The sequence below is a fragment of the Peromyscus leucopus genome, chromosome 9 (assembly GCF_004664715.2).
Source record: "Peromyscus leucopus breed LL Stock chromosome 9, UCI_PerLeu_2.1, whole genome shotgun sequence".
NCBI lineage: Eukaryota > Metazoa > Chordata > Mammalia > Rodentia > Cricetidae > Peromyscus > Peromyscus leucopus.
The window spans coordinates 114,011,586-114,033,243 of record NC_051070.1 but is presented as its reverse complement, the minus strand read 5'-3'; the positions used below and the strand labels follow the sequence as shown (position 1 = coordinate 114,033,243).

At 40.5% G+C, this 21,658-nt stretch overlaps 1 protein-coding gene across 3 annotated transcripts in view; it reads left to right on the top strand.

The window, feature by feature from the left end:
- Window positions 1-3,825: 3,825 nt before the first annotated feature.
- Window positions 3,826-21,658, top strand: part of Dennd6a (DENN domain containing 6A) — a 50,135-nt gene continuing 32,302 nt past the window's right edge. For 2 of the 3 annotated variants that reach the window (XM_028882427.1, XM_028882426.2), the window contains exons 1-5: window positions 3,826-4,136; window positions 13,036-13,074; window positions 13,173-13,215; window positions 18,743-18,855; window positions 19,572-19,652. In XM_028882427.1, the coding sequence (XP_028738260.1) occupies window positions 3,906-4,136; window positions 13,036-13,074; window positions 13,173-13,215; window positions 18,743-18,855; window positions 19,572-19,652 (507 nt within the window). In that variant the 5' untranslated portion in view covers window positions 3,826-3,905. The remainder of the gene's footprint in view (window positions 4,137-13,035; window positions 13,075-13,172; window positions 13,216-18,742; window positions 18,856-19,571; window positions 19,653-21,658) is intronic. The other variant, XM_028882425.1, reaches the window with a different exon arrangement.

Here is a 21,658-nt window from a genome sequence, read left to right as displayed (position 1 = left end):
AATTGCTTAAGTACCAGGAATTTGGCTAGGAGTGAGTGGGGAAGTCTGGAATGTTTTTAATCTTGTATTCAGTGTTTTTGGTAATATTAGAAGAGCAGCAAAGCCATGAATTCAGTCAGTTTTTTGTTTTTTTGTTTTTTTTTTTTTTTTATTTTTGGCTCAAGTGGCCTACTCTGACTTAAGTGCTTCTCACATGGGAAAAAAAACCACCACCACCAGAATGCCTACCACCTAGGGCTTCTGTTGACAGGAAACACAACCTGAGCCCGGGATTTGCCTGCCAAACCAAGCAAATGTGATCTGAAGTGGCACTCATATAAGAAGACTCCTGGCCAGAATAAGGAAGGACATAGTCCCAGGGTTCACTCTGCTGGGGTTGGCTCACACCTAAAGAGTGGTGTTGGCTTCTGTGTCTTAAAAATGACTTGACAAAATGAAGTTTACCCAAGTTGGGTGACAGGATGATGAATTGCTAGAATCCTCTGAGGAACAGGTGGAGGATTTGGGTAATTTACCCCAGAAACCAGAAGACTTGGGTGTACAGGATGACTATTCTGGAACAATCCCACAGGGCTATCATTTAGAAGAGCCGGACTCAGTGAGAAGCAAGTCTTTCCTAGCCCTTATGAACCTCCAGAAACCAGCAGCTCTGAAAGGTATTGACTTACATTTAAGAGCTGGTGCACCTGAAGGACTGGCTGACCCAGCATCAGATTCGGAAACAGGATGGGAAGCATGGAGAAAGTACCCCACTCAAGATTCTTTCAATCCCAAGGTTCTAAAGACAAGCTGCAAGGAGAAGGCAGGTGTCACCATTTCCCTCTTCCCGACCCCATGCAGGTATTCAGCACAGAACCCACGCTGGATCACAGGGCAAGAGGGCTGAGTAGGCGAAAGCATTTGCTGCCAGACTGACAACCTGGTTCCCACACGATGCAAGGAGTGAGCCATCTCCAAAAAGTTGTCCTATGACCACCATTCACAAACTATAGTAGGTGTGTGCTCCCCAAAATAAATAAATAAACATAAGCAAGTCTTAAAAAGAGGAGCCAGGGAGAGTATCAAAGTTATAAGTATGGAGAGAAAACAAACCCATACCTACTTCCGGTTTTTCCTGGTGTTTATAGAACTTTTTGTATAAAGGTTTAAGAAATAGTGGTATTAATGTATGTTTTTGTCCAAAACCCAGATGCTCGCTGTCCCTAACTTCTCATCAGACCTATGGCTGTCTTAATATGCGGTTTTCAGAATGCACCATTTGGACAAGGTGTCCTTAACAAAATATTACATAAGACAGTGTTTCCCCCAGGAGCGGTGGTGCACGCCTTTAATCCCAGCACTCTGAAGGCAGAGGCAGGATCTCTGAGTTCAAGGGCATCCTGGTCTATAGAGCTAGTTCCAGGACAGCCAGGACTCCACCGAGAAACCCTGTCTCAAACAGAAAAACAAACAAAGGTAGTATTTCAAAGAATGGTAGTTTGTGCCCACAGGTCAAAGATCCAGCACTTGTGGATCAGCTGGTCATTAGAGTGTATTAATCATTAATAGTAAAGTAGCATACAGTAAAGTGTATGTATTAGGGCCATTTGTCTCTTCTTAGTGGACAGGGAGGCAGGTTAGACGTTATCATTTTCATTTACCAGTCCAGAAACTAGTTCTTGGAGCTGCTTGCTGTCATGATAATGGATGGAACTACCAGTGGACCACAGACTTTTTTTTTTTTTAATTTCTAGCTTACTCTTCTTTCTAATACAAGACAGTACTGTTTTCTCCAGTCAGTTTAGAACCTTACTTGAATGCAGATTATGTTTTTCTTTCTGAACTAGACTGGTTCTATGTAACAGGAAGGCTGTTTTAGTCAAAGACAGCTTCTAATGTGAGTGTTGTCCCTAGTTCATGTTCTGTACTATAGAAAGTTTCCAGGTGGGGCTAGGGCTCAGCAATGAACACTTGCTGTCCTTGCAGAAGAGTAAGGACTGGTTCTCAGTACCGACTTGCAACCCTCTTTAACTCTGGGTCCAGAGGATCTGGCACCCTCCTCTGGCCTTAGTGGGCACCAAACTCCACTTCAGTACACATACGTACATAAAAACGCAAAACAGGCCGGGCGATGGGGGCGCACGCCTTTAATCCCAGCACTCTGGAGGCAGAGCCAGGCGGATCTCTGTGAGTTCGAGGCCAGCCTGGGCTACCAAGTGAGTTCCAGGAAAGGTGCAAAGCTACACAGAGAAACCCTGTCTCGAAAACAAACAAACAAACAAAAAAGCAAAACAGTCACACATATAAGATAAAAATAATAAATAAATCTTTTTAAAAGTCTTCAGCATACACTACTGCCGATGTCTGAGAACACTTGGCCATACATCCTTGATGGTAAAGTATTTTTATGTGTTTTAATGTTTTGCCTGCATTCGTATCCGTGTACCACATGCGTTCCTGGTATCGTCAGAAATGAGAAGAGGGCATCAGATCCCCTGGAACTGGAGTTACAGATAACTATGAGCCGCCATGTGGGTGCTGGGAACTGAACATGGGTCCCCTGCAAAGGCAGCAAGTGCTCCCAGCCACTCTCCGTCCTTCTGTAGTGAGATTCTTATCCATCAGAAAGACCCGGGTTTGAATCTGTTCTACCACCTTACTAGCTCTGACAGCATTATCACTTGGAGCCCCGTTTTGTTGTATGTAAAATGGAAATGATACTAGCACTGTCTTTTGAGGTTGTCTAGAGACTCAGGAATGGGAATGAGTGCAAAAGCACAAATACTAGGCTGTTTTTTAAACACACCCCGTGGGTCATCAATTATCTTCTATACACTTTCTTATTGGGCATTACTGTGTTTCCTGATAGCTTTCGATGGATCAATCCTGGTAGATACTGAATAAATCCTATTAAGTGGTATCGTGCTGTGCCAACAGTCCATAGCAACTGAACAGGGCAGGTGCCTCCTGAGTGCCCAGTCTAGTGCTGACTGGACTCTGACAAAGTAGTTTGAAACCAGGCCCTTTACTCCAGTGCTCAGAGAGCATGGTCCAAAGGTGACTTGACCAACTTGGGGTTCCAAGAAAGTCTGGAGATGTATGAGAGCTGAGTGAGTCAGACAGACCAATAAAGACAGGAGTTGCCTTGGTAGAACAGGTCCAGCCGAGTGAAAGTACACATCTCTTTATCAGCAAACTGCAGGAGTGAACTCATGCTTGCATTAGAGTTCTCATACTTTTGGGACTAGTCACATAGCCTCTCAGAACTTCAGTTTCCTTATCGGTGAAGAGACATAAATTAGCCAGATGTGGTGCCCCATGCCACTAAACCCAGCACGTTGGGAGACTGAAGTAGAAGTACCACAAGGTAGAAGCCAGCTGGGAGTACATAGGTCATAGCTAATAATAATAATAATAATAATAATAATAATAATAATAATAATACCTACCCAACATTAACAAACAAGATAGAAATATAATGTTTGCCTACTCGCGATGATATGCTCAATAGCTTAATACTTGTATTTGAACTTGGCTCATCAACTGGCACAGAGTAAGAGTTTAATAGACACTGGTTACTGTTGCCATTATGTTTTAGTAATACTTTGATAACGAACGGTGGCATTCCAAGAACAATTCATTGCTTCGTTGTTGTGGAGGCGAGAAGACGACTCCTGAGCCACTGTTTCATCTGAAAGAGGTGCAATACCGGGAGGCCATACAGCCTCCCAGTGGGAGGAGGAGCCGTGGGTGCAGGGAAAGGCAGCGAGCTGCGCTCCCAGGGTCACGTGGCCCGCGGCCTCGCCCCTATCCGGCGGCTCCGGAGCGTCCGTCCGCCGCAGCCCTTGGTGCGCGTGCGCGGCGGCCCTGCGCGCTCTGCGGCGCGGTCCGCGGTGGAGACGGCCGGCGCTGAGAGGGGGTGGCGGATGGCTCTGCGGGGCCCGGAGGTCTTCGGACCCGGTTCCCGCGGGTCGTTGGACGAGGCCGGGGCCGAGGGGCGCGAGGCGGCTGCCCTTGCGGCGGCGGCGGGAGTCGCGCTGGAGGACGATGAGGAGGACGATGGCCGCCGGGGCCTGCTGCGCTGGGACGGCTTCTCGGCCTGGCTACACTGCGTGTGTGTGGTGGGCTTCGACCTGGAGCTGGGCCAGGCGGTGGAGGTGAGGCCGGGCCGCACCCTGTCTCCACCCTTCGCCCGCGAGCCGGGCGGCCGGGTCCTGGCAGCCGCGCATCCGGGCGTGGCTCGCAGCCCCTGCACGGCTCAGCTGGGCGGCGCTCGTCCGGCCCTTCCGTGGGAGGATCGTGGGCTGCGGCTAGGGGTGAAAAGTTCTTTGCAGGCCCCTCCTAAATACTTGTTGATGTTCCTCTTTAAAAAAAAAAAAAAAAGACCAAAAACACAGCCATAACTGAAGGATTTGTGGCACCCAGAAAAGGCTGCAGCAGACAGGATGTGTGCTTGGGACTTTCAAGAAAGGAACAATACCCCCCGACATATGGTGAATTAGAGTAGCCAAACGTGCACGTCCAAGCGTGTGGGCGCACAGATTGTATTGTCAGTTGTTCTCACTCATAGATCATTCCACTAAGACCAAGCCAAAATGCTTCTCTCAGCATGCATGTGAAAACCTTTTCCTCTCTTTGTTTCCCCTTTTCTGGTTTGGTGTGTCGTCGGGCCCCCATTCCCTCCAGTTCCCTCTCTCCCATTACAAATGGAATCCAGGGACTCCCAATACTAGGCAAGCTCCCCACCCGAGAGCTGTATCCCCATCCCCTGTAACAGTTGGCCTGAAACCTAATGTCATAGGGAAAATCGCTGGCTTGTAAATCTGTCAGTTTCCCATTTTTGTAACATTTACCTAAAGGCCTTCGAATCTCACTCACTTTTATCACTGTTTAGCATCCTTTTTTTTTTCTTTTGTAGAATAAGAGATTTGTCTTATTTATCCAAGAGAAGCATTATTAGAAAGACGTACATTCTAAAGTTTTTGGTATGTTGTTGTTACCCTTTTGGTGTCAGTGAAAAATTCTAATCTCATTCTAACTTTGGTTGCCTCAGTTGGCCAGGGGAGTTGTTCCAAGGGAGGAACTACTGCTTCTGTGTTCCACCCATCTCTTCGTCTTTTGTGCCGTTACACAGTTCATTAAATTCTGAGTTTTTACTAAGATCTAGGCATTATGCAAGATAGTGGACATACAAATAAAAGGATGCTAGAACCGGCATTTGTAGATTGAGACAAAAGGTGGAGATCCAAGAATTAATCTCAGTAGTCCATAGGATCAAATTTATTGCCCGACACAAGTATTCAGTAAATATTTGTTGAAAATAGATCGAGTTAGTACATAGAGAAATTCTTTATTTGATTTGAGGCAGGAATAACAATCTCCAAAGACTGAAGACATTTATTTTTTAAGATTTGTTTATTTAATGTGTATGAATGTTTTGCCTCCATGTCTGTAAGTCAGAACATTTGTGTCTTAAGCCAGTGGAGTCAGATTCCCAAGATGTGTAGTTACAGACCGTTCTGGCTACGTGGGTGCTGGGAACTGAACTCAGATCCTCTGGAGAGCAGCCAGTGCTCTTAACAGCTGAGCCATCTCTCCAGCCCCTGAAGACAATTATTTTATGCTAATTACTTAATGATAAACTGAAATTATATGTGTAGCAAAATAAAACTTAACTAGAGAGCAGAGGCTGTTGTATTTGGTTACATTAAAAATTATTTTTATGTATGGGTATTGTGCTTATGTGTGTGTCTCTACACCACATCATGCCTGGTTGACCCGGAGGTTAGAAGAGGGCATCGGGTCCTCTGAATGGGAGTTACAGATAGTTGTGAGCTGCTGCTGAACCCGGTCCTTTGGAAGAGCAGCCAGTGAGTGCTCTTACCCACTGAGTCTTCTCTCCAGCCCCATTGATTGCTTTTGTGATCTCGTCATTTGGAACATTGCTTTTCACATGAGTATTTTTTTTTTTAAATAAGTGGAATATTTTAATATAGTTGGGATGCTGAAAAAATCTGAATCACTAAAGGGTGCACACTGAGTTTTATTTACCATTGAACAGTTTTCTTTATAAAGTAGTTTTTAGCTTTTTTTTTCTTCCTCAACCTTCAAAAAAAAATAAAAGAATCAACAGTATGAACTCCCTTAGAAAAGGAATAAGCCAAAATTATGTTTATAGTTAAGTAGACTATTTGAGTGAATCCATGAATCTTCTGTTTGAATTTGTGTGCAGATTAAGGATCACTGCTTTTAGAAAGTAAGGGTTAGAATTGGGAAGATTCCTTCGTAAAAGATCCAAAGAAAGATGAACGTGATAAGATGCAAAATGATTTTTGTTTTGTTTGAGACTGGATCTCACTCTAACCCTGGAATACTTGTACCCCAGGCTGGCCTTGAACTCACAGCAGTCTTCCTGTCTCAGTTTATGCCCTTTGCCCCTTAACCTCCCTGCCCCTCCATCTCCCAGTGCTGGGATTAGCAGGCACATGCTACCATGTTTGAGACAAAGCAATTTTGTTTTGCTTGTCTGAAAAAAAAAAAAAAAAACCTTTATTTATTTGTGTGTGTGTGTGTGTGCGCGCGCGTGCGCGCGCGCGCGCGCATGGATGATAGAGCACAGGCAGGAACAAGAGTCGCTTCTCTCCTTTCACCATGTGGGGCCTGGGGGTCAAACGCAGGTCTTCACGCTTGGCAGCCCCAACTTCCTTTTCCCTAAACAGCTGAGCCATCTCACTTGTCCTTGTTCTTAGACAGGGTCTCCCTGTGCAGACCATGCTGGCTTCAAACTCAGAGATCTGTGTACTGCTGCCTCCTGAGTACACCATGCCCAGCCTTTTGTTTTGTTTTGTTTTATTTTTTAACTGGGGGAGAAATACAGAGTATTTTGCCTTACTCTTACTTTTTAAAATGAACACAAGGCAGTAACTAATATAAGAAAATAATTGAACTATTTCGCTTTTTTCAAAGCTGCACGTATATTAGACATGGACAGGAGGAGTAGTTAGGATGACTTGTGTTGGAAGTGACTTCAAAGTGCTCCAGCCCTCTATCTGTAAACTACAACTAGAGAGGCTCAAAAGACAGATTAAAGATCAGACAGATTAGAGCAGTAAGATCCTGGAGCCCACCTTTATTATTGGTCTCAGATTCAGGATCGAAAGACCAGTGGCTCTTCTACTATGCCAGAAAGGCTATATTTGTTTCTTAAAAATTCAGAATCAACACTTAGTCGTGTGACAAAAGATGAGATCAGATGCATGTATAACTCCAATCAGAATTCGATCCAAATGAATAATCTATCTACACAGAACAGTTGAAGGGACATGCAGGGACATCAACCTTTTTACAAAACAAAACAAAATGCAGAATTTGAGCCACTTTAAATCACTTCGAAAAGACAGCATGGAGGAACCTAGTCTATGCAGGTTGTGGTGCTGCAGACCTGTAGGCAGACCTGAGGCAGAAGGGTGGCCATAGCCAGCCTGACCTACAGGTGAGTTCCAGGCTGGTCAAGGCTACACAGGGAGAACATTGCCCCCTCCCCCAGCCCCACAGTGAGCAACAACAACAAAACAGCACGTGAGTTTGAGCCACACATTGCTGTTTATGGGAGGACAGTAGTACATACACTGTTGCTCTGTGGGGTAGATTGGTATTGGAAAACCTTCAGAGTGATGTGTGAGAATTAACCATGTGTTTTGGGTAGCATTGATTTTTTTTTTTTAAATCTTTTTTTTTTTTTAAGTAGGGAAACAAATGTAACCAGCTTATCCCAAATCATAAAAGTTTAATAAGTGAGGATTTTGATTCCTTCTGACTCTAAAAGTTAGATTTTCTCTAATATGCAAGCTATCCTGAGTGAAAAATGAAGCTACTCATAGAAATATACCTGGCAGACCTGTGAAATGCCAGTAATAACTTAAAATGAGATTCCTAATTTATTCACAATGATAATTTGCCTTCCCCAAAGTATCTCCCTTTATACAATAATATTAAATAAAACATGCTGAGCACTTCTAACCTGGAAATCTGAAATCTAAATGCTTTGAAATTTTAAAACTTAAAAAAATAAAGTAGAATGAATTGTAACTCTTTAGAGCTTTAGATTTCTCATTTAATCAATTCATAAGAGTCCCATTAAGTACTATAGGCTCAATTTTGAGGACAGTGTTATTAAAGTTTTGTTGGTACCTATTATAACAGGAACATTGAGGCTGTTTGGAGAGGCCATAATAGTTGGCTTGTCTATTTCCTATCATGTGCAGAAAATTCTGTATTAGTACGTTTTCTGTAATGATAACAAAATACTGGATACTGGGTGATATAAAAAGGAAAGAAGATTATTTAGTCTCAGCCTTAGACATCCAGTAGCATGGCCGTAACATCCGCTAGCGAGGGTCTCATGGCTCCATTACATTAGGGGGTGGCATTACGGTAAGAACATAAAAAAGGAGAATCACATGGTGAGAAAGAAAGCAGGAGACCATGGGGGCAGGAAGAGTCCTGGTTACTTCTTAAAATTTAAAAATAAATTTTTAGCAGCCCTGTCATAGGAACCAATCTTGAGACCATCGTCATTCCCTTCTAGACCACTGCCTCAGCATCACACAGGGACCAAACTTCCTGCACAGGAACGTTATATGGGTACATACAAACCATATGCACACAGCAGATACTGTCAAGTACCTTTTTCATTTTGATTTTTATTATGTGTATGTGTAGGTATATGCACAAGAATGCAGGTGCCCTCAGAGGGTAGAGGCATCAGATCCTCCTAGAACTAGGGTTACACATGATTGTGAGACACCTGACATGGATTCTGGAAACCAATCTTGGGTCCCCTGGAAGAGCAGCAAGTTCAATTAACCACTGAGTTATCACTTTATCCCTGTTTAGGTATCTTATTTAAAGAGATGGATATTCTCGTACCAAGCATAGTGGTGTGTGTCTGTTGTCCCAGCACTGAGGTGAAGGCAGGAGGATTAGGAGTTGAGGATTACCCTCAGCTACCTACTGGGTTTGAAGTCTGCTTGGGCTCCATAACCCTTTATCCAAACCTGTGAGCAACCCCTCATCCCCTGCAAGCAGTTGAGTTCTTGCTGTGTTGCTGAGGTTGATGTCACAAACCTGAGCTCAGGTGATCCTCTTGTTTCTGTCCCCTGAATACCAGGACCACAGACACAGGCTCCCGTGCCCTGTTGTCTGTGAGGTGTCTGTCTGTGAGGTGGTGGTGGGGTAATTATTATTTAACTCTTCATTATTATGTAATAAAAGAGTTGAATAAGAGCATGCAGTTGAGTTTTCTAGAGACTAAGTGAAAACTTTCCAATGGAAGATATTTATTTTGAATCTTAAAACTTAGAAAATTAAAATTTTTACCTCACATAATAAAAATGATGTGTATATTCATTTAAGAAAAACTGTAGAAAAGAGGAAAAGAAAAAAATCACTTGGATAAAAATATGCAAAGTCAAAATAGTTAAACAGTTCTTAAACATGGCCAAAGGAAGTCTCAGGCAAATCCAAGCATATTTCAGATTAGTGAATAGATTTTATACTGATATGTTATGATCATCAGTTAAATAGAAGGGTGTGATACAGTGTAATTCAGCTTAAAGATATGAATAGCTAGGTGAGGATGGTGGTGTGCCCCTTTAGTCCTCATCTCCCACAGAGGCAGGTGATCTCAGTGAGTTCAAGGCTAGCCCAGTCTGCTGACACAGCACAGTGAGTTTCCAGCCAGCCAGGGCTACACATGAGACTCTATCTCAAAACAAACAAAAAATACCTGATTTTTTTTCTTTGAAAGGAAAATGTTTGATGATGATTATTCTAGAAGACAGAGAATCTTGAGGTCACTGGGAGAAAGACTATAATTTCCACGTTATGATTTTAAGGTGAATTATTAGCTGTGCCCAGGCACAGACTGTTAGGGGTTGTGCTTGTTTTAGCTCAGATATTTGCATATTGTAAAATCTACCCATTTAAAATCACAGTTCAGTGGTTTTAGTGTTTTCCTAAATCATACAGCTAGCACCACTAATGCAGTTGTAGAACATTGTCATCACTTCTAAAAGAAAACCAACACCTTTTTTCCAGCCTTTGGCAACCACAAATCTATGTGTGACTATGGATTTGCTTCTTGCATATATTTTACATAAATGAAATCACACACATGGCCTTTTCTGTTTTCACTTTGCATGTTTTCAGGTTTCATCTGTCAGGTGTGTTCAGCCTTTTGATAATGCAGTGTAGCCTTGTTATCTACAAAGGTCATACTTGAGAACTGTGAGACCAAGTTACAAAAAAAAGTATCTCTAAATGTTTTAAGTAGTTTATCATTTGGTGGCGTGCTGTGTTCATTGCTTTTCCTGGGGTGAGAAAAGCTGCTTAAGGTTGGACATGTCAGCATTTCTTTTATTGCTGAAGAGTAGACTATGTGCTTGGCTATACCACATTTTGTTTATCTATTCATCATTTGATAGAAATTATTTCTATGTTGTGACTATTGTGAATGCTGCACAGAATACTCCTGTACTAGTTTTCATGTGAACATATTTTTTCCCTGCTCTTGGTTATGTTCATAGAGGTGAACTTGGTTGGCTATATATGGTATTATGTCTTTGTTAGGGTTTCTATTGCTGTGATGAGACATCCTGACCACAGCAACTCTTATAAAGGAAAAACAATTAATTGGGGTGGCTTACATTTTCAGAGGTTCAGTCCATTATCATCATGGTACGACGTGCTGGTGTGCAGGTAGACATGGTGCTGGAGAAGTAGCCAAGTGTCCTACATTTTGACTTGCAGGTCTGTCTCACTGGACATGGCTTGAGTGTATATGAGACTCAAAGCCTGCCTCCACAGTGATACACTTCCTCCATCAAGGCCACACCTCCTTATAGTGCCATGCCCTTTGAGGACCACTTTCTTTCAAACCACCACAGTATGTGGTACAGCTTAAAAAACAAAGACCAAAACCTACCAAAATGTTTCTACCAGCAACATAAACTGGTTTCAGTTTTTCCTGATCCTGTTCGCTCTTATCATCCGTTCTTTTGAATATCCAAATGGGTAGGAGTGGTCTTTTATTTTGTTTTTATTTGCATTTTCCTAACAATGATGTTGAGTATCTTCAGGTGCTTATTAGTTATTGATTTTTTTATTGTTGTTTGTTTGATGCTACTAGGGATTCAATCTAGAATGTTTCACATGATAACATGATAGGCAAGACTATACCACTTACTTAGTTACAGCTGCAGCCCTGTTTTTAATTTACATGTGTGTACATATGATACCACCAGTAACTCATATTCTTAATTATCTCTCTTCTGAGACCACAGTCTTCAGGTGGGTAGGGTCATAGCAAATACACCTCCTTCTGTAGAGGTAGTTCATTTAAAACCACTTTTTGGCTAGGGATGTAATATACATCTCTCTCTCTTTCTCTCTCTCTCTCTCTCACACACACACACACATTCTGTGTAAAGACAGTAGTAAATAAAATGAGGGAGTTCATATATATATATGTTTATATGGATATATCTGAATATTTTTTCTGAGAAATGTTTTTGTTGTCACACTTAGTCCTTATTTCTGTCTTGTCATGTAATTACACTCCTTTAGTTGTAACTCAGAAGACTCTAATTAACCCATGATGTTCTCCTGTACTTTAATTTTTAAAACACTTTTATTTGTGTGTGTGTGTGTGTGTGTGTGTGTGTGTGTGTGTGTACACTAAATAAACATTGAAAGGATAGTCCCATAAAACTGATTGTAGAGTTGTTGAAGATAAGTTGTTATAGGCCACTAAATTTGCCAACATGATTGGGCCCAGCAAACTCTAGATTAATTTAGCTATAATCAGATTATTTTGTTTTCTGAGAGTCTCACTGTGTTGTCCAGGTTGGCTTGGAATCTATATATAGTCCAGGATGACCTTAAAATCTTCCTTCCTGGGCTTTTCAAGCACTGAGATTCCAGGCATATACCAATTCCCCCAGCTTGTATTGAGATTTACCTAAACCATGACTTAAATAGAACATAGTAGTAATGGTTTTTAGGTGTTATTTCTGCTTTAAAAATTGCAAGTGAAATAATTTGAACATGAAGAAAGGGAGACTTGAGTAGATATAAAAATTATATATTAAATACTACTGGTTTAATAGAACTGATTTGAGAGTGTATCCTCTGGTGGAGCAAAGCTGTTGTTTTGTTTTGTTTTTTAAGTGTCTACTCTGGCTAGAAATGTCTAAGTTTAAAGACAGTAGTAAATAAGAACTTTTGTGAGACTGAGTTGTGCTGTAGCCCAGCCTGCCCTGAAACTTACTATGCAGCCCAGGCTAGTCTCAAACCCTGCTTTAGCTTCATGCATGTTGAGATTATAAGCTTGTGCCACCACACCGTGCTAGAACCTGCTTTTTAGTCACTCATGGAAGTGGTTGATCTGCAGGATGAATGCTCTAGAGTCTTCTGTTGACTGTTGCTGGTTCTGGCGTGGACTTGTATAGCCATTGCAGTACTAAACTAGGAAAATACTTCATGGGTATTTAAGGGAGTGAGGGGTATGTGATTAGGATAGGCTTTATGGTAGAGACTTTTTAAATTTCAGGTATTTTTTTCCTTGTCATTTTTCTCTTAAGTATTTGATATATAGTACTTATGGAATCAACTGAAAAGTATTTCTTGAACAGGTATGAGTTGAAATGTGGATTATGTTTTCTTTCCATTTAAATTTCAAACAGAAAGAATGAGTTTAGATTTCACCAGTCTTAGAGATGATTTTGATAGAATTTTTAGGCTAATATATGTTTTACTTTCTTTCTTATTTTGTTACTAAAATATTTATTTCTGTTTGAGACAGTCTGACCATGTTTTCTGGGCTGTCCTGGAACTAGCAGGCTCAAGGTATCCTCTTTACCCAGCTTCACAAGGAGCTGTGACTATAGATGACATCCCAGCATCAGCTGTGATTTCTTAAGAACTTTTTGGCGACATCCTGCTAGAATTTTGGAAGTACCCATTGTATGCTAACACAGTTTAACCTTTTTCTTCCAGGTAATTTATCCTCAACATTCCAAACTTACTGATAAAGAAGTAAGTGAATATGTTTCCCTGTAGAGTCTACTGTTATATTTTGCTTGCTTTTATTGGAGTGTGTATATGCCAGCATTGATAGCTCTTTTCTTTTTCAGAAAACCAATATTTGCTATTTGTCCTTTCCAGACTCAAATTCAGGTGACTATTTATCATATAATGTTTCTCTTGAATCTTGTACTAATATGGGTATAGTCTTCATATATGACAAGTAGCCAATATGGCACATTGGAATGCACACTCAGTTTTAGCTCAACACATCAATGATTTTGAGTTTTTGTTTAATGATACATTGTTGATTTCACTTTTTTCAGCTCTTAAAGTAACTGTTAAAGCATGATGAGATAAAACATGAAGAGCAATAAATTCTAAAATAAAGATAGGATAGTATATTTGGTAACTTAAAGTGTATAGTTTATTTTCAGTTCAGAACTTAGGAATTTGCCTGGAACTGTGCAAAGGCAGTAAAAAAAATTTTTTTTTAATGTTGTGTAGCTGAACATGGGTTTGTGCACATGAGTGCAGTGCTCTCAGAGGCCAAAAGAGGTCAGCAGATCCCCTGGAGCTGGAGTTAGAGGCAGTTATGAGCCAGTCTGGTCCTCTGAAAGAGCAGTAAGCACTCTTAACCACTGAGCCATATCTCTAGCTCCAGATATTCTAAAAATTCACAAACCAGCAAGAATATAGTTATGAAATTGCTCTCATCAATTATTTGCAGTTGTTTATATGAGTTGCTGCTTCATGTAAAGCTCTTGAAATAGTGCTTAGTTTATAGAACCATTAAGCTTGCTTTCTCTGGTTCCTATGAGCTGTGCTTGTGTGGTCCTGATCATTGACATCTCTCAGGCTACCTCTGTGTTTTACTTTTAAAACAGCTTCATAAACTTAAAGTAGCCAGAACATTCAGTTCCTCAGGCCACACACAAAACCCTTAAGGCAGAGTTACTCCAGTTTGCTTTTTCTTTTGTGTTATTTCTAATGTCCTGACAGTTCAGGCCAATTAATTTGATTTGGGAGATTTGAAAGATTACTATTAATTTTCTTTATGCATAAATGGTTGCAGTTTTGTTTTTTCTCCGATATATGTGGAGCTCTGCCTTGGTCAGAGACGTGAAAGAAAACCAGTTTCTTAGTAAAATGGATACTGCTGTGGGTCAAGTCTAGTAGGTCTTTTGTCCTGATCTGAACTGATTAGAACTGGTTTTCGTCCATAATGATACTGTGACAGAGAAGTTGTCTGACTCTATCCTTATTTCATTTAACATTTTTCTTATGAAGTCTACATATACAGTGCTGAATGTAGTGAGTGTTGGTTTGGATTTCTAGCATTCAAAGTGAGCTAAAATTTGTGGCTTGCAGGATGAATTGACTTTGTGTGATTGGAATCCCAGTTGACTGTGTAATATCCCATCAATCTATAACTGGCTGTCATAGGTCTCTTCTCTCTCTCTCTCTCTCTCTCTCTCTCTCTCTCTCTGTGTGTGTGTGTGTGTGTGTGTGTGAGAGAGAGAGAGAGAGAGAGAGAGAGAGAGAGAGAGTGAGTGAGAGAGAGAGAGAGAGAGAGAGAGAGAGAGAGAGAGAGAGAGAGAGAGAGAGATGTGTGTAGTTGCACATACCATGGTGGGCATGGTCAGAGGGCAACTTCATAGAATTCATTCTCTCCTACCATTTTAAGTGGGTTCCACAGGTCAGTCTCAGGTTTCTCGGCTTGTGCAGCAAGTGCCTTTACTCTCTGAGCCATTTTACTGGCCCAAGATTGTTACCTCCTGCTGGAGATGGCATGTACTTGAATCATCATAAACAAACTTTGCTAAATAATCTTTAACTCCTATAGTTTTTCATATATATGTTTACCTTCCCACAGTTTATTACTTCTAAAAGGCCAACCTTTTTAATGAATCTGGAATTTCATCTCTGCTAAAATTGTATGTAAGCTCCCAGATCTAACTTCCTTTGGGGTGTCGACTTTTTCTGTATGGTTTTCATAAACATGTGAAAGTAAGTCTATTCTATCCTCCCCCTCACACACCAGTTTTTCGAGACAGAGTCTCTGTGTAGCCTTGGCTGTCCTGGAATTCTCTTTGTAGACCAGGCTGACCTCAAACAGAGGTTCACCTGCCTTGGCCTCTCCTAAGTGCTAGGATTAAAGGCTTATCAACATGTGCAACTAAATATTTTCTATTGTTAATATTTTATTGTTCAATTTAATGTACAGATCCTAGCCACTGAACCCCAGAAACTAGAGGAAAAACTTCCTTTCTCCTCCAAACATCAAGGCTAAAAAAAGTTAATTTCATGGTATTTTGACAGCCTTTAAAATTTTATTTTATTTATTTGTAGTACTGGAAATTGAACCTAGTACCTTGTGCATGCCAGGCAAGAACTCTACCACTGAGCTACTTGATAGCCTTATTTTTTATTTATTTATTTATTTATTTTTGTGTGTGTGGGAGGAACAGGTTTTCACTATATAGCTCTGGCTGCCATGGAACTCTCTATGTAGACCAAGCTGGCCTGAACTCACAGAGATCCACCTGTCTCTGCCTCCTCAGTGATGGGACTAAAGATGTTTGCCACTATATCTGACACTTGATAGCCTTTTTGATAACTTATTTAATAGTATCTGTATGGATCATTTTTTTCTTTTTGTAAGTTTAAACTAAAGTGTAAATCTATGTAAATAAAATTCTAGTAGTTTAGGCATATGAATGACCTACAGATTTTTTAAATGTCTTTTTAATAAGCTGCCCATCAAATGAATTATGGTTTATTTTACTCAAAGCATGGTAGGAACATGTAAGTGAAATTGGGAAAATGATACTGAAAACAGCATCTTGATAGCCTAACGAGCATGCTCTAGAGAGCATCTCAGATCCTAGAGCCCATGGTGGTTATCCGAATCACTGTTTTTCCTCTGTGTCTTGCAAATGGAAGTTATAATTACTGTGCCAACTTTGAGGTTGATTTAAAATTTCCAAAATAGTTTTTATTGCTGTGGAAGGAAGTCTTGGCACAGCAGAGCAGATTTTAGGAAAGAGTCATAAATCAAGATTTCCTTTCCATGATATACCACCCCCCCGCCCCACCCCACTCCGCTCCAAAAAAAAAAAAAGTAGAATAGCATTTTAGACTGTATGAAAACTACACAGGAAAAAAAAATGCTTTTTACAATTCATAGTGAATTAGTTTGCCAGTCCTACAACATTCCCTTCATGTACACTTTACATCTTCATGATTTTATAAAACAAACAACAAAAAGACTTGTTCTTGCCTTTGGAGTGCATTTTATCTGAGTAGGAGTTTAAAGTGTGCTTGCCCTCAGCTACACATGCCAGACTTTCCTCATTGTTTACCAGTATCACCATCCGAATGCAGCCATGTTGAATACTCAAGGACAGCAATCGCCATATGCATGTCAAAGGAAAAACAGTCTCAGAGAGAATTTTAAGTAGTGATGAATTGAAGGACGACAGTCCTCATTGTGGGTAGACTTGGCTTGCAGACAGTATTTGTGTTTAGCAGCAAGGACACTGTAATATACGGCTTATATTATCTGTGTTGAAGGGCCTTTTTTTAAAAATGTCTTTTGTAAAATGCAAGCTAAACAAAATGTCAGAAAAGGGAAATTTAAAAATATCAGTAAAACAAAATATAACTATAAATTTGCCACACTAGTATCAGACTGCTAGAAAAGCTTTTAAGTGTATTCAACTTACATATTTATTTGGTCATGTGTCAGTAGCAGGTTATGGACTGGTGTTAGTGTAGAGGCTACACTAATACACTTCTACACTTTTGTACTTATACACTTCTACACTTCTATGCTTTTTAAATTTTATTTATTTTTTATTTTATGTGCATTGGTGTTTGCCTGCATGTATTTTTATATGAAGGTGTCAGATCTCTTAGAACTGGAGTTATAGACATTTGTGAGCTACCATGTGGGTGCTGAGAATAGAACTTAGATTCTCTTACCTAATCTGGCTTTTGAAAAGATTGAACAACTGTGACATTTATGTTTCCTATTTAGAATGTCATATAAGAAAAATAAAAAAGTAGTTACATATGTAATGGTAAAAATATTGAGCATTATTATATTCTAACATATTGGGAAAAATCTAAGTGATTACTACTGTGCTCTGTGCGTATGTGTGCACATATACACGTTGGTGCACATGTGCCACTGTGCTGGCATGCATTGGTGGAGGCCAGAGGACAGTTGTCAGGGCTCAGTTCTCGACTTCATCTGTGGGTTCTGGGGACTGACCGCTGTGTTCATCAGGCTTGAGGATAAAGGCTTTCACCTGCCGAGTCATTGCACTGGGTTAGCCATTTCACCTGCTGGCGTGGGTGTTAATGAGCTAAATTTTAGAGTTTAATGGTTTTTTAAAGTAATTATTGCCTGACAAGTTTAATTAAAATTTGCATTTTAAGAGGCTTGCTAAAATGATTAAAGTTGAAAATTAATTGTTAATCACATGATTAAGATAATAAGTTGATTACTTGGACTCTTACTGAATCTTGCATATTACGCATTTTTAAAGGAGCTTCCCATTATGAAATGTAAAACATACAGGACCAATTAATATAACTTCGCTAGAACCTCCTCAAACCTCTTGTGACTCCTCGGCTCCTTCCTCCACATGTAGCCACTGATTGTTAGAATAAAGGCTTCATATTTTCCTTCTTATTTTTTCATCACTGGGTCATGTATCCCAAAACACTACAGCTTTGTCTACTTTTAAGAGTTTCTGTATTTGGAAACGGGGGCTGTGGTTTAGTGGGATGCAGTGTTTATCTAGCATGCGAGAGTCCCTGTGTTCACTGCCCTGTACTACATAGAATTGGCATGATGGCCTAACTGTAACCACGGCACTAGGGAGCTGGGGGCAGGAGGACCAGGACTTCAAGGGTGCTGCATAGCAAGGTGAGGTCAGCCTGAGCTACATGAGACCCTAGCTCAGAAAGATTTTTAAAAACTTTTGTATACATGGATATGGTGGCACATGCTTTTAATCCCAGCACTTGGGAGGTCAAGGCAGGCAGATTGCTGAGTTCAAAACTAGCCTTTTCTACACAGAGTTCAGGACATCCACATAGTGAGACCTTGTCTCAAAATCGAAAAGGAAAGAGTGCAGAAATACTTAGGAATTAAGATGTCCTAGCAAGGTGTCCTTGAGCAAGTCTTTATTTTGTTTGTGTTTTTGAGACATGGTCTTATTCTGTAGCTCTTGATGGTCTAGAGGTCACTCTGTAGACCAGCCTCAGCTTCCAGAGACCCACCTGCCTCTGCCTCCCAAGTACCAGGATTAAAGGTGTGCACTGCTACTCCTGGCTAAATCTTAGAAATTTTTTTTTTTTTTTGGTTTTTCGAGACAGGGTTTCTCTGTGTAGCTTTGCGCCTTTCCTGGAACTCACTTGGTAGCCCAGGCTAGCCTTGAACTCACAGAGATCCACCTGGCTCTGCCTCCTGAGTGCTGGGATTAAAGGTGTGCGCCACCAACGCCCGGCCTAAATCTTAGAAATTTTAAGCTGTCTTTTCTTCTTCTCTTAAACATGAAGAACTGTGTTTACATTATTTGTGAAGTCCTTTCACTCTAATATTGATTAGACTGGATAAATGTCACCCAAAGCCATCCTGACTGGCTCTCCCCTTTGTTTTCATTAGGTTGTCTTGGAGACACCCAGTTTTGTTTTAGATTCCGGCAGTCTTCTGGGAGAAGGGTGTCCCTGCACTGTCTCCTCGATCAATTTGACAAAGATTTACCAGTTTACTTAAAGGTTGGAAAAATTTCCATGTGAGAGGAAACGATATAACTTGTTGCTGTAGTAGAGCTAGTATATTCAGTCACCTTTGACAACATTTCATTATTGTTTGCTTTTGGGGGGGCTACTCTATTATCTGTCTGGGTTTCTCAAAGAGAGACTAAATGATAAGGATTCAGTATGTGAGTGGAATTACTGTGAAGTTACTATTCTGGAAATGATGCCATTGTCAGTTATAAAAATCGACTAGCAGGGTGAGGAGCTTTGCTTGTTGGGATCTATTGAGATGTGCAGGTGGCATGACATTATACAGTAAATACCGTCATGCTTGCGGAGTCTTCCCTGTGCCAGTGCCTCAGACTTTATTATAACTATAGGTATTTACTGCAAAATTGAAGAGACAATGTAGCATTGGGGAAAATACTGAAATTGATGGTTTTCTGATTATAGTTTGCTAGTTTAGATGTGAATAAAGAACATAAGCTAACGGGTTCCTAGAGAAAATCCTGTCTCTAGTTCTTAGGCTACAGTTTTAATCTTTGGGCAAGTTGACAGGTTCTTCATTCTCCTGAGTTTTGTTTGTTGATAGGGATGTATGACTAGCTTTTGTGTGTTGCTCACATACTGACTTGGGTTATTAAGGAAGTCCAGTGGTACTGTTAAAGGATATCTATATATACGTATATACATACGTACATACACACATACAGTTTTTATTTCTTCTTTCATAGAAAGATCCTGCATATTTTTATGGATATGTGTATTTTCGACAAGTTCGAGATAAAACTCTTAAAAGAGGCTACTTTCAGAAGGTAATTTTTATATGAACTATTAATATTTTTTATGTTGTGATTAGAAAAGTGAAGACTGGACTTGATGGTATCTGCCCATGGTCTGAACACTTGGGAGGTGGAGATAGAAGAAGCAGGAATTTGAGGCCAACCTGGGCTACATGAGACCTTGCCTCAATTCCCCACACCCTAAAGTAGGAATATTTAGACTTAATAATGTCTAAGGTTTTTATGTTTTACCTGTGCTTTTTTAATTATAGGCACCTGCCTCATCTTATTTATTTATTTTTTTAGACAGAGTCTGATATATATGTATATATACACACATACTCTGTATGTATACACTGGTTGTTCTATTAGACCTTGCTATTAGACCTGATTGGCCTCATTGTACTCATAGAAATCCACCTGCCTCTGCCTCCTGGGTGCTGAGATTAAAGGGGTGTGCCACTATGTTTTTTTAGTTTTTTTTTTTTTTTTTAATTTACTTAGTGTGTATACAGTATTCTGACTGCATGCCAGAAGAGGGCACCAGATCTCATTATAGATGGCTGTGAGTCACCATGTGGTTGCTAGGAATTGAACTCAGGACCTCTGGAAGAACAGCCAGTGCTCTTAACCTCTGAGCCATCTCTCCAGCCCATGTTTTGTAATTTTTAACTGTTGTATTGTCGCTGTCTCTGTACTAGACTTCTGATAATCTGTAGTGTTTCAGTTAATACATGGGAGAGTTCTCCTGCATTTTGACATTGAAGAATAAGGGAGAAAATAAACAAGTGGTAATGATCTTACAACCCAGGAAAACCTACAGGTTTTTGTGTTTTTGTTTTTTTTCTTTTTTTGATGAGTCAATAAGTAAAATTAGCAGCACCTTTGCCATATTGCTTCCAACCTACATGACAGTCTTTTTCATAAATTAAAGGAAAATGAATCAGTCCTGCCTAACGTGAGCTATTAGGACATACATTCTCCATCTGTCATCAGGATGTTCAGTGCCCATCAATTGATGCTAGATAGAAAGGTAGAAAGTAATTTGGAGCCTGGAGATGGCTCAGCTGTTAGGAGTATTTACTGCTGTTGCAGAGGACGCCAGTTCACTTCCCAGCGCCCACACTGGACAGCTTACAACTACCTATAGTTCCAACTCCAGGAGATCTGAAGCCCTCTTCTGGTCTTTGTGGACACCCACACATACACACATAAATAAAAATAAAATCTTAAAAAAAATGTCGCATCTTTGAAGGAAAAAGAACTACACTTAAAATCAGTGTAATTTGTATCTAAAGTTATACTAGAAGTTGCATTTTTTTTTTTTTTTTGAGACAGGGTTTCTCTGTGTAGCTTTGGAGCCTGTTCTGGATTTCACTCTGTAGACCAGGCTGGCCTCGAACTCAGAGATCTGCTTGGCTCTGCTTCCCGAGTGCTGGGATTAAAGGCATGTGTGCACCGCTGCCGCTGCCGCCCAGCAAAGTTGCAATTTTTAAGTGTGTAGCTAGGTTAGGACAGCTGGACAGTAGAACTAACAGTCATAGGAATTTGGGCCAAGCATCACAGTTTGTTCTTTCCTTAGTAGAAACACTTCATGTGGCTAATTTTTGATGTTGCTGTGTTGTCGACAATAGGTGGGTATCTTAATTTGTTTCTACTGCTGTGATACAATGCCCTGACCCAAACAGGCTTATGTAGCTTATGTTAATCCTAGCTCTGGGTTCTGTATAGTCCACCTTTGTGGGGAGGTCACAGTGGCAGTAGTTTGAGACACTGGTGACTTGCACCCATATGATTGCACCCAGAGCATGCTCAGCCTGTTCTTGTCACTCTTAGTTCAGGATCCCTGTCTAGGGAATGGTTTCACCCGCAATAGGTGGGTCTTTCTACCTTATTTAGCATCTTGAAGTTAATCTCTACAAACATAGGCCAGCCTGACACAGAGGTCACTCCTTGATATTCTCTTCCCAGGTAGTTATAGATTGTCTCAAGTTGATGGTTCAAACTAACATTTATGCTTGGCTTTTAACATTGTCCAT